This window comes from Eumetopias jubatus, unplaced genomic scaffold (assembly GCF_037043125.1).
Source record: "Eumetopias jubatus isolate StellerSeaLion01/CBP00866 unplaced genomic scaffold, mEumJub1_p1.0 scaffold_3, whole genome shotgun sequence".
Classification (NCBI taxonomy): domain Eukaryota; kingdom Metazoa; phylum Chordata; class Mammalia; order Carnivora; family Otariidae; genus Eumetopias; species Eumetopias jubatus.
In genome coordinates this window covers 190982504-190995119 of record NW_028274809.1, presented here as the reverse complement: position 1 = coordinate 190995119, position 12616 = coordinate 190982504, and the positions used below count along the sequence as shown (strand labels likewise).

Sequence of the window (12616 nt, the reverse complement as noted above, 5' to 3'; positions counted from 1 at the left end):
ATATCATGTACTGCACGTGTGTAATACTTGTCCAGTTTATATCATACCGACAAGGAGAAATTTTCTAACTCTGCACCCTGCACAGAACTCACTGATTCCTATGTAACATGCAACATTGTTCCACTTGGTAAGTGCTTACCAGTGACAAGTATCCAGGGCACTGTGCCAGATATTGTAGTGATTTGGGGAGGCTGCAGGAACCCAGACTTTCACGGTGTTTGCAAAAGTAGACCAATATAAACATGTCAAGTAGCTTTGAAGGACTGAAATCCCAATTGAAATAATTTTCTTTTTGTGCATGTAACTCCTGAGATTGCCAAGTCATCATCAATTAATGACAATACAGAACTTGCTTTATTTTAAAATCTGGTCCCTATAAGATTTAAGGGGCAATGTATATACCTGTGTTCTAGGGCTCAAACATTTATTACATGCTGATGTTTAGAAGCCTGAGAGTCTTAAATATTTAATTTGATATTATTAATTTTAGGCAGTATATTCCACAGAAATTTCCAGTTTGGTCTAGAGGTTTTTTTTTTTTTTTCTTTTGGTTTGTTTGCTCCATGGGTTTTTGTTTTTACTTTGATTTTTAGAGTAAAACTCACAGTTTTTTTGTATTAGGCTTTTCCAGGACCGTTGCCCAAGCCATAGCTTTTGGCTTTTGAGTCAAGACACAGACAAATTAAGTAATTTGGTGACAGGAAGTTTTTCTTTTCTTTTTCTTTATGGTAGGATAAATGTCATCCAAAGTGAGGTAGGGAGAAGCATGGGCTGAAATTTTAGCAAAAGTGAATGAGTATATGGTCATCTTTCTTAAATATTCGTGTATTCAGTTTTTACCATTTGAACATATTTTAAATTCCTTTTTTTTTTTTTGGTGGCGATCTTTAAATACTCCAAAATTGCAAGTAAAACAGGAATTAGTTACTTTCTTACTAGATATACATAGCCCTTGTGAAATATACTTCTATCACATATTTGGTGGCTATTGCTGTCACTCAAATTCCATTTTTATTATTTTAGGACTACTTAATTTCAATATAAGGGTATATACAACGTTTTTGTAATCTTCACCTCCTCCCAAAGGGTTAGCATCAGAGATTTCAGAAACTAACCATCTTAAGAGAAAGACTGTATCTCTATCTTTCTAGCTAAGCAGATACACATAAATCTGAACATCAAACATTAACATGGAGAGTTTTATAAAATGCCTATTTTAATCAAGGCGGAGTAATTCAGGGTGGGAAATCAGGAGATAATTTTGCTCTCCAACACACAGGGCTTGGTTATTGTCCAATAAGATGGAGTGTCATGCACTGAGCATGCTTAATGGCTAGCTGTAAGCTAAGCAGATCTGTACTTGCTGACATGGACGTACACCACATGATATTCCTAAGGTGGGGAGAGGGCAGCAGAATAGTAAAACCACATGTATGTATAATTCAAACTTTATAAAAATAAAGCCAAACACATGATGTAACCACACACATAATAATTGTACGAAAACATAAAATTCAACACAGTGGAATGTTAGACATATTTAGAGTATTTCTAGGTAATAGAATTGATAGTTTTTATTCTTTCTTTACTCTTCCCTGTATTTTCCAAAACATATAATTTTTATAACATGCATAAAATTATAAATGCTATCTGATTAATAATATATTGTTTTTTAAGCTGCAAAATTCAGTCAAGAGAAAATGTTAAGGAAAGCTGATGCTTTGGGGTCCTGAGAGCCTGTATCATTCTTGGCCGAACTTTTGTCTGCTTACAGTGGTAATACAATTTGTTAAGGGCAGTTTCTTTTTCTAAAAGTCTTTGTTGCTGGTAGAAAAATCTTTCTATATCTAACTGACGTCGCTCTCCACCCCACACACAAATGCACCAAAAAGCCTCTGTTTTGTGACCTGCATACTTTTTTTTTTTTTTAAGATTTATTTATTTATTTTGGAGAGAGAGTGTATGTGTGCATGTGTGGGGGGAGGGGCAGAGGGAGGGAGAGAGAGAATCCCAGGCAGACTCCCCACTGAGTGTGGGGCCCCATGCAGGGCTCAATCTCACGACCCTGAGATCATGACCAGAGCTGAAATCAAGAGTCAGACGCTCGACCGACTGAGCCACCCAGGCGCCCCGTGACCTGCATACTTCTGATCATTATTTGTAATCCTTGCTTAATATGGTGGGGTAAGATTCGTAAACACAGGGCGCCTGGGTGGCTCAGTTGGTTAAGCGACTGCCTTCGGCTCAGGTCATGATCCTGGAGTCCCGGGATCGAGTCCCGCATCGGGCTCCCAGCTCAGCAGGGAGTCTGCTTCTCCCTCTGACCCTCTTCCTTCTCGTGCTTTCTATCTCTCATTCTCTCTCTCAAATAAATAAATAAAATCTTTAAAAAAAAAAGATTCGTAAACACATCTGGGTTTTTCTCTGTGTGTGTGTGATTCAAACAATCTTTTTTCTGAGTGCCAATAGAGAATTCCCACATTGTTCTGGTGACCTTCATGCTAAGCTTGAATAAACCCTGCCCTGACCAACTACCTGCCTCCATACCCGCCCTCCCCACCCCGGCCCCAGCGTAATGTATGACTTGGGACTGCAATGGTCCTGCCTGGTTTTCATCCTATACCCGCTCTCCTCCTGCTTCTGACGTCGGTGTGAGCATGTGTGGGTGACCAATATGCTCAGCTGAGAAGCTATGGTGCCCAGCCTCCCTATGTTCCCTTGGACCTTGAGGGAAGCCTGAGATAGGGTGGGGACCAGCCACCATCCTGGATGCATACCATGGACTCTCCATTCCCCCTCCATTCCCCTTCCGTTCTCTCTCCCTCCTGTCTTTTCTCTCTGTTTTATCTTTTCGAGTTGTGGAACCGTAACTAGCACACGAGTCAAGAAACAGGAAGCTACTCAGAAGCCCCCATCATCCCCTTTCCCAGTCACCATGGGCTTCTCCTCCTCCAGGGAAATCCCTGTCCAATCCTGGGCAGCAATCCCTTCCCAGCGTCCCTCTTTGCCGGAGCCCCTCCTTGTCGGTCAGTGTTGCCATTCTGCAGGTGTGTAGTAAGTAGTATCTCCTGTATTCTTTATGTGCATTTCTCTAATTCCCAATGAATGTGGACTGTTAAAAATGCTTAAGTGCTTATTCATGTCCCCTGTCCAATTTCTTATTTGATAGTCTTTTGTTTTGTTTTTAAGTAAACGCCGAATATGACCCTTTGTTGGTTAAGTGGAAGTGAAAACACTTCCTCTAATTATTTTTTTTTCCTTTATGGTTAGTACTCTTTTGTGGCCTGTTTAAGAAGTCCTCCTTTCTTTTCCTATCTCTGAGGTTAAAAAAAAAAATCCTATATTTTCGTCAACACATTTTATTATTTTACATTTGACACTTAGATCTATAATCTACCAGAAATCTCTTGTGTGTATAGCAAGAAGTAGGGGGTCAAGTTCATTTTTTTTCCTCACACGGTTAGCAATTGATCATCTTCCCCCAGTGCCCTGTAATGCCAAGTTTGTCATAAATTAAGTGGTTATTTATGCAAGCTGGGAAGGTTTTCTTTCTTTCCCCTTCTGTATTCCTTGACTCTGGAAGAGTTTATGTAACATTGGCATTTCTTCGTCCTTAAGATTTTGAGAAAACTTACTGGAAAAGTCATTTGGGCTTCCTCATAGAAAAGTATTCAATGACAACTTCGATTGATTTAATATATATGTTACTATTTAGCTTTCCGATTTTTTGGTCCATTTTGGTTAGTTGTAGCTTTTTTTTTGAGAAATGTGTCTGTTCATCTAAATTCACAAATTTATTTTGACATAAACTGTTCATAATATACTCATTACTATTTTTCAAGGTCTGGAAGGTCTGGGGTGGGTCCCCTCTTCATCCCTAGAGTTGGCCATCTGTGTCACCTTCTTTATTTCTCTGCTATTCTTGCAAGAGAGTTTTCCATTTTATTCATGTTTCAAAAATAAATTGTTTTCAAAGAACCGACTTCTGGTTTTGCTATTTGTTATAAATTTCAGTAACTTATTTCTTACCTTTATTATATCTTTTCTTCCACTTCCTTGGTGTTTAATTATTGCTCTGTTTCTAACTTGTTTACATTTGAAAAACCGATCTTTGGCCTTCTTTTGCAATACAGATGTTAAAAGACATACATTTCCACTGATAAAGACATTAGCAGCATCCCGCAAGTTCTATTTTCATTGTCATTAGTTACAAAGTTCTGCTTTTTTGTGATTTCTTCCTGAATCTACTGATTCCTTGGAGATGTAATTTAGAACTCCCAGACATATGAGAATGGTTGTTTTTAATATTTTCATAGCATACCTTTCCTGGTTCTGTTCCTTCACATTTAAATTTTTAGCATCCTCACGTTTTACATGCTTTTCAGAAATCTTAGGCTTTAAAATATTTTATTAATGGATTTATCTTTAATGTGAATTCACACTAAATGAGTCTCTTAAAGGTTCATGGCATTCAAGCTTAGTTATTTTCAGAGGTGCTTTTATGCCTACCATCTACAACCTTTCTATTTGTTTTTGTTTTTGTTTTTTTTAAGATTTTATTTATTTATTTGTCAGAGAGAAAGAGAGATCAAAACCACAGCAGGGGGAGAGGCAGAGGCAGAGGGAGAAGTAGGCTCCCTGCTCAGCAGGGAGCCCGATGCGGGACTTGATCTCAGCATCCCGGGATCACAACCTGAGCCCAAGGCAGATGTTTCACTGACTGAGCCACCCGGGCATCCCGTCTTGTTTTTCAGATCACTCCTGTTCACCTCTTTTTGGCCACCTTTTGGGTGGACTGACTTTTATTATTCTGTTTTACTCTATTAGTTTGGAAATCATAAATTCCACTATTATTCCTTTAGTGGTTGCCTTTGAAATTACAGCCTGTGAGTCTGAGTTATCCACGTGTGATGCTAAACCCTGCTTCACGCTCTCCTGATTTCACTGGCTTTATTTACTGCTTGTTTTTCCTGCTTGGATCTCTGAGCATTCTGGGTCTGCCCCGCACTTACTTCTTCCAGTTTTTTTTTTTCCCTCTAAAACTGCCTTAACTCTTTTCCATCCTAACAGAAGTTTTTTTTTACTATTTATGAAAACCTAGATTGGCAGTTATTTGAGCACGTTAAATATGTTACTTCATTGTTTTTGAATTGTCTTTGAATTGCTGCTCCTTAGAATTTGTCTTTTTTTACTTCTGGCTGCTTTTAATATTCACTCTTAGTTACAAGGGTTTCACTATGAGATGCCTAGGGGCAGTTTTCTTTTTATTTATGCTAAGCAGGGTTTGGCTTTGTTTTAACAAAAGTCACATTTACAGACAGAAAGATGTACACGTGTATAAATTTCTAGGAACACAGACATTCCCATTTGCAGATAACCATTCAGGCCCCTCTGCAGTCTGCTATGGTCTGAATGTTTGCGTCCCCCGCACCCCCATTCATATGTTGGAATCCTAACCCCCCAAGGTGATGGTCATAGGACATTAGGTCTTGAGGGTGGAGCCCTCACGACTGTGGTCAGTGCCCTTAGGAGAGAGACCGGAGAGATGGCTTCTTCCTTCCAACAATGTGAGGACACAGCGGGAGATAGGCAACCTGCTGCTGGGAGGCGGGCCGACCTTGGAGCTGACCTTGATGGCACGGTGATCGTGGACATCCAGAACTGCGAGCAGAGTTTCCGCCACGTATAGGTCCCCCAGTCTAGGTATTTTGTTATAGCAGCCCGAATGCAGCGAGACAGCAGTCCATCCCCGGCCACACACCCAGCCTCGGGCAACCAAGCATCAATTTTCTGTGTCTATAGTTTGGCCTTTTCCAAAACATCATGTGCATGGAATGGTACTTGTAGTCTTTGATTCTTTTCTCACTTAGTGCAACGTGTTTGAGAGTCACCCATTTCGTTGCACGTAAGGGTAGTGCCCCCCTTTTATTTTTGCACCATTTATCCGTGTGCTAGTCAGCCTGTAAAATGGCCCCCAGGGAGGCCACTACGAGGCACTCACACCTCATATAACGCCCCCCGGCCCATTGAGTGGACTGGATGCATGACCTGCTCGCAAGGAACAGAATGTGGCAGAGGGGCTGGATGTCCCCTCCAGGATGGGCTACGTGAAGACCGTGGTTTCCATGCAGATGCTCTTGCTCGCTCTCTCATGGACTGCGTGCCCTGGGGGAAGCCAGCTGCCCTGGCGTGAGGCCACCCTTACGAAGAAGCCTGTGTGAGTGAGCTGGGAAGCGGATGAGGCCTGCCAGAAGCCACGGAAGTGACCTTGAAGTTGCACCATCTCTCCATCAATCTTCAAGAGGACTCGAATTTTGGCCAACAGTTAGCTGACAGTTGCCTCACAAGGGACGTCGAAGCAAGGGCACTCAGCTCAGCCACAGCCAGACTCCTGACCCACAGAAGGTATGAAATGACAGCCTTCTATTGAATTAAGCCTCTAAGTTCTGGGGGCGGTGGGCGGGTGGCCGTAAATTTACGGAGCAGTAGATAACCGACGCGATCTGGTCACCGTTTTGGGTGATGATGAATGAGGGCACAATAGCATCTGCACACGGGTATCCACACGGCACCGTCTTCCCTGTTGCCCGTGTAACCTCTCTCCTTTCTTCAGAATTCCAGTAACTCTCTCAATGCACCCTTCCTGCCCCTAAACCGTGTTCCAGAACCCCCAATCTTCTCTGGCTTCTTTGTGTTTCATTCCGTAATTTTCTCAATTATCTTCCGCTTCCCCAGGTTTTTTTTTTTTTTTAAATGACTGCGTCTAATTAACTTTAAACTCATCCTCTATTGTACTTAATTTTATGACTATTTCTCAATTTCAGAATTTCCATTTGACACGTTTTTATAGTTTCCCATTTCTGCTGATTCTCATTCTTTCATCTCCTTGGGCATAGTAAACATACTTAGCTTAAAGTATGTGCTTTTGAACTCCAATCTTTTGGGCTCCCATGGATGTATTGCAATGGACTGCTATTTCTGCTTGTTAATTTTTGATCTTGTTTTGTGTTGTCATGTGTCTGGTTTTTTGACTCTGCATTGAATATTGTATTTGAAAAATGGTTTGTTACATCATTTTGAAACTTCTGATGCTGCAACTGTCCTTTGGGACATACACACACACATTTCCTCCCAGGTACTTGTGGGCCCTGTCAGTCCTGAAGGACGTCCATCCAACATCAGGGGTTGAGATGATTCATAGCTGAGCTGTGGTTTCTAGATCGCAAACATCCAGTCCTTAGGAGGGACACTTCAGGGCTCCGACCCATGGCCTTGGCAGACCCGGTCCCCACAGTCCAGGAGGCTGTCAGAAGTCCAGTCCAGCTTCGGAGCTGGCTTCTGTGAACTAGAAGAGTGCTCTGAATGTCCCTTGGAGAAAAGCCTAGAACGTAGGCTTCCTTGCTTGGTCCCCACTGCATTCCAAACCCCCTTCCTCAGTCTCTTCCTTGGATCTCATGGTCCTAATAGTTTTCTAGTGCCTTTAATCAGATTAAACAACAATGGAAGTTTTGGCCAGCTTTTCTGGATGTTCTCAAGAAACTCTTCCCAACAGCCATGGGCTGCTTTTATGTGTGAGAGAAATAAGTTATTTGTTTAAGCCACTATTAGATGATTTTTGGATACTCACAGTCTAACCAATTTCTAGATGATACATTCCTTGATACACTCCAATTAACTACTTAATGCCAGTTTGGTGTTTACCATAACTTCAATATTATTTTCCCTCACACTACTCAGGTATGAGAAGAAAAAGGTATTTTTTTAAATTAAAAATATTGTTAGAGCAACCCCACCTCCTCCTTGTGTTCTGCATTATCTCATTTTATATTGGTTCCCACATATCAAATAATCCACAACAATCTCTGAAAAGTCAACTAACACCAAATACAACTATAATTCTCTAACCTAACCAATAAAATGCTACAATATACCCTACAGTGAAGTTTATGATCTATGTTCCAATTTTTAAGCCTACTTCATTTTTATGTTTCCAATCCATTCTCCCTAGAAAGTTGATAGAACTTAATACTTTCATCTGTTTACTTCTCAGTTTAAAAAGTACTTACCATTTGAGACGGAATTCCCATTTTCAGCAGTGATAGCACTCGAGAGTGAATTAGATAATTGAATTCCATGGTGATTTGCATTTCTATCTTGAGTCTCAGATGCAATTTCTGATCTACCAGCATAATCTCGGCCAGTTAGGTTCATGTTAGTCTCAAAACCTAAAATAAATTTTAGAAAGGATTATTCTTTTTGGATAAAATGTACCAAATAATTTAATAAAATAGTAGAAGAAAATAACAAAATTCATTAAATGAAACATTAATTATATTTGAAATAGTAAATTAATAATCATCCTTAATTAAATTTATGGCCTACAAAATCTTCACCGAATTTTGCCACAGCACTCTTAAACATAATGGGAAATATTAAGTGGTGATAATGAATTTCATAATTTCTTATTTTCAAACATATCTATACAGGATTTTTGATGTCAGAGTCTAATAACTTGTCACTAGATCACTGTCTTGAGAACACTGTTTCCTAAAAAGCGCGGAAATAAATTCATGCTTCAAAAGTTTTCTCATTTATTAAATTAAGTGGGGCTGAGACAATCCTATAGGCTTGAAAAAAAATAAGAAATAGACTTACAGCATCATTACAAAATTTGTTATTATCCATTTAGGAGTATTAAACTTCAAAACCCTACTTCTGCATTCTCTACACTAACATTGCCTAATTGTTCAGTGCATGTCCCATGTTGAGTGCTCAGAGATCGACGAACACAGACGCCATCATCCAAATTATGTTGAAGAGCCAAATGAAGATTTTTTTTTTAAACTATGTAGTAATAATAAAGTAAAACATAACAAATGCCAGGGTTTGGAGCAATGTCCGCTGCACTATCCTCAGGCAGGGTCTACAAATGACCAGAGGGTGCAAATCAAGCACAGTTGTCCACCATGGCATCAGGTGTGGCCCTCGCCACCCCTTCCCTCTCCTCTCTTGGAGTCAGGGTCCCTCTCTCGGGCTGGTCAGGTATGCCTGGGATTGGCTCTTGCTTCCCAGGGATGTTCTGGAGGATTTTTCTTCAATACGGAGGATGTGCATGCTTCTTCTGCTCTTTGTTGGTACACAGTAGATTCCGACTGCCTTTAGGTAGGCCTTTCTGAAGTTTTAGGCTAACAGATGATTCAAAAGGGATAAAAAGCATAATTCGCTGTATTATACTTTACATGTGGCAGAACAGTTTATCTCCAGGGATCCCAAAGGATGGAGGGAGGGGGGAGGGGGGAAGGAGTGGATGGAAGGAGGGAGGAAGCAGGAGGGAAGGATGGATGGAGGGAGGGGGAGAGGAAGCACAGAGGGAGGAGGCCAGCCCTCCCAAGCTTGTCTCTCCAGGCTGGTCTTGACACGATCCTGTCTAGCTCTTGCCTCTAGACACAGTCTCCTCCTGCCCTTGAGCCTTACACTCAATCAGCACTACAGGCAACGGGCATGTGTCCAGATGCTCCATACGGACCCGTGTTTCCCTGCTTTGCTGTATGCACTCCCACCAGCTGGAGTGACCCTGTGCTCACCAGCGGGGCTCGTGGTCAGATGAGCCACAGGGACCCGTCACTTACGCCCAGAGAGGAGCCATGTCTGCCCCACAGGAAGGGGTGCTGCTATCTAGGGCAGGAGGGGCTGGATGGGTAGAATGGAGGCAAAATGGACAGGGCTTTGAAAACCAGGTGGGGGCGCTGAGACTTCAGCGACCCTGGAGCCACCGCAGCTCCTGGCTCCCTGCACTTACAAACAAGCGGAAAAGCTTTGGCTCAGCCAGTGTGCGTAGGAACAGCGATGAACCGGAGAACAGGTGATCGGAAGGAGCCATCTGAGTTCTCGACAAGGAGCAACACTGAGCAGGCTGGCGCTGAAAGACTACGTATTTCTTTCGGTCGACTCTAGTCTGCCTTTCAAAGAAATCTGAAAGTAACACAGGGTTGGCTTTAAAGCTGTCTCAAGACACAGATACTGCCTCTCTTCGAGCTATTTTTCTCGCTCTTTAGTTTAGTCGTTTATTGAATGCCTACAATGTGTTTGCACTCTTCAGGTTATCCAAGTGCAGTAATGACCATGACAGACGGACGGCCATCGCAGCAAGGAGCTGAGGTTCTGTTCTCGGCGCAAAGGGACCTTACCCAAGGCTGGGAACCTGGGTGTCCCTCACTGGGTAAATGGGGATGGTCCTCTTACCTCTGGTGGGACAAAACTCAATCCTCTGACACACTGTGCAGACTCTTGGTATAAACAAGAGGCTAGCTTCCTTCCTAACCAATTTCCAGCTCCTAAACAACTCATATATTTAAAGTCAATACCTCCAATTTTGCTATTAAGGTTTTAAAAATATTTCCAATCAGCAGGTTACACTGTAGCCAAGGACTGTTTTTAAATGTGTCATATGAGTTAGGCTGTGATTCTTACATTATCTACTAAAATCTTCTTTATATTTTTATCTTAAAAGCACAGGTCTTCTCAGGGATGGCTCTGGATTGGAATATGGAAAGAAGTCCTTCTTCAAATAAAACGTAAGAATTGATGGCCAATCTAATGATATTCATTCACCTTGTTCTGATGATAATTACCATCTCCTGAGTGTTTATGACCCGCCAATCCCCCAGAACATCTGATTTTGCTCTGGTTTTCATACTTCTGAAGAGCTGTCCCTTTCTCACCCATTTTCGAGGTCAGGTCACTGAGGCTTGGGGAGGTTAACCTATGTGCAAACATTTCATAATCAGCCAGTGGTTGCAGCCGGGTTCAGACCAAGGCAACATCCACCCACACTCATTCCTATACTTGGCCCGTCTGCGTAAAGTCTTCCGTCATTTCATTTGCTGATCTAAAGGATAATGCAGCTGCTTTTCTGTGGCTTTATTGGATCCCCAAGCCTCAGTGGTAATGAACTGGGGACCGGAGATCGAACATTGTACTCTAGCCACTCAACTAGAGCTGCAACATCAATAGAGACGTCTCTGCTTTAGGGTTCTCCTTACTCATGAATGTTAATTGTGGGGATGGCTCTTGGCTTCCTAAATTCTGGTCAGCCTCTGCTCATAAACAGCCTGGCTCCAAGTGAAATCCAAACACGCCAGAGCGCCTGTGCCCCGACTTGTTAATGCCTCAGTTCAGCCACAACAAGGAGCGAATGCAGAAACCCTCCACGGTTTGATTTTGCTCTAAAGGGTCAAGTTAGCCCATGAGCAGGTGCGATGTTCCTCACTGAGCGTGCCCATGACCCTGGACTCGGGCACTGAAGGAATTCCAACTGTAAAAAATCCGGAGGACGCTGGTATTGAGTTGGAGGCAGTCTTAGTTATAACAGCACATACACAAGATGCGTACTTCATGGAGAGTCCTACAGGGAATGATCCAGAGCAAACAAAGTCGTGAGGCCTCTTCATGCCTCCAAGCAGTGGCCGTGGAATTTTGAGGGGGAAGAAAAGTCCATCACAGTCACACCAAAGGACAGTATTTGAGACTCTGAGTGAATCTAAACAAACAAGTAGAGGAGTGTGTGCCGTGAAATCCTATAGGAAGACTGAAGGCATGTCTGAGTCACTTTGTATCTCTGCATCTTGTGTAATCAGTGGTTTGTGGAGTTCAGTGGCATCCTTCGCTTGGGTGCTCCACAACACGAGTCGATCTGAATACCTGTGCTGTCTTCTCTCAGCCTGTAAACAGGATTTCTCTGTGACCCCTGCCCGGTGCTGTTTGTACAGGTACGGGAGGTATGAGTCACCCTGGGATCTGACTCAAAGATAAAGCCTTGGCCTTTACCCTAGGGTATGATTGTTAAATACAAGTATGCACTGTGGACACAGTTAGGTTGAATCTTAATCTACTGGGAGAGTTCTAACAAATCTCTAAATGCGAATACAAGAAGAATTTCAGCTTTGGTGTGTTCTTTTTTTTTTTTAATATATAACTAAAATATCACACTGGGTGGGTGTGATCCTTTGAAAACTGGTTTTCAATAGAAGGTGATATTGCCCCCCCCCGGGGGCGGGGGACATTTGGCCCTGTCTGGAGCTGTTGCTAGTCCTCACCCGGGAGGAGGGGGTTGCTACTGGTATCTAGTGGGTAGAGGTCGAGGTGCTGTGAGGCCCCAGCAATGTGCAGCCAGACCCCGTGATGCGGAATCCCTGCCCAGGATGCCAGTGACGCTGAGGCTGAGAAAGCTTGTCCTAAAACCTAAGTCAGATCATGTCATGTGCCCACTCAAGTCTCTCCACTGGTTTCTACTTCATTTGCATTGAGACCCAGAGGCGTCCCGGGGCTGAGACCTTCCATCACCTGATACTCTGCTCGCCTTGGACCTCATTTCCAACTTCCCCCTTGCCACGTGTGCCTGACAGCCCTCCACGAACGCATCCCACTCTCCAGACAGAGCCCGGAGCTCTCCGTGCTGCTCAGGCTCTGCTCAAATCAGACCACCTTCTAGAGGATAGCACCTCTCTCGGCTGCAGCTCAGTTTCTGTCCCCACTCCCTGCTTTAGCTTCCCGTGTGGTCCTTCTGACTGCGGACACGTCACGTGCCCATCGTCTGTTTCCTCCGCGCCCCTTCCGG

At 42.9% G+C, this 12616-nt stretch overlaps 1 protein-coding gene across 1 annotated transcript in view; it reads right to left on the bottom strand.

The window, feature by feature from the left end:
• Window positions 1-12616, bottom strand: part of MYO16 (myosin XVI) — a 441479-nt gene that overhangs the window by 32701 nt on the left and 396162 nt on the right. Inside the window, exon 32 of the mRNA XM_028087376.2 lies at window positions 8067-8225. Coding sequence (XP_027943177.2) covers window positions 8067-8225 — 159 coding nt within the window. The remainder of the gene's footprint in view (window positions 1-8066; window positions 8226-12616) is intronic.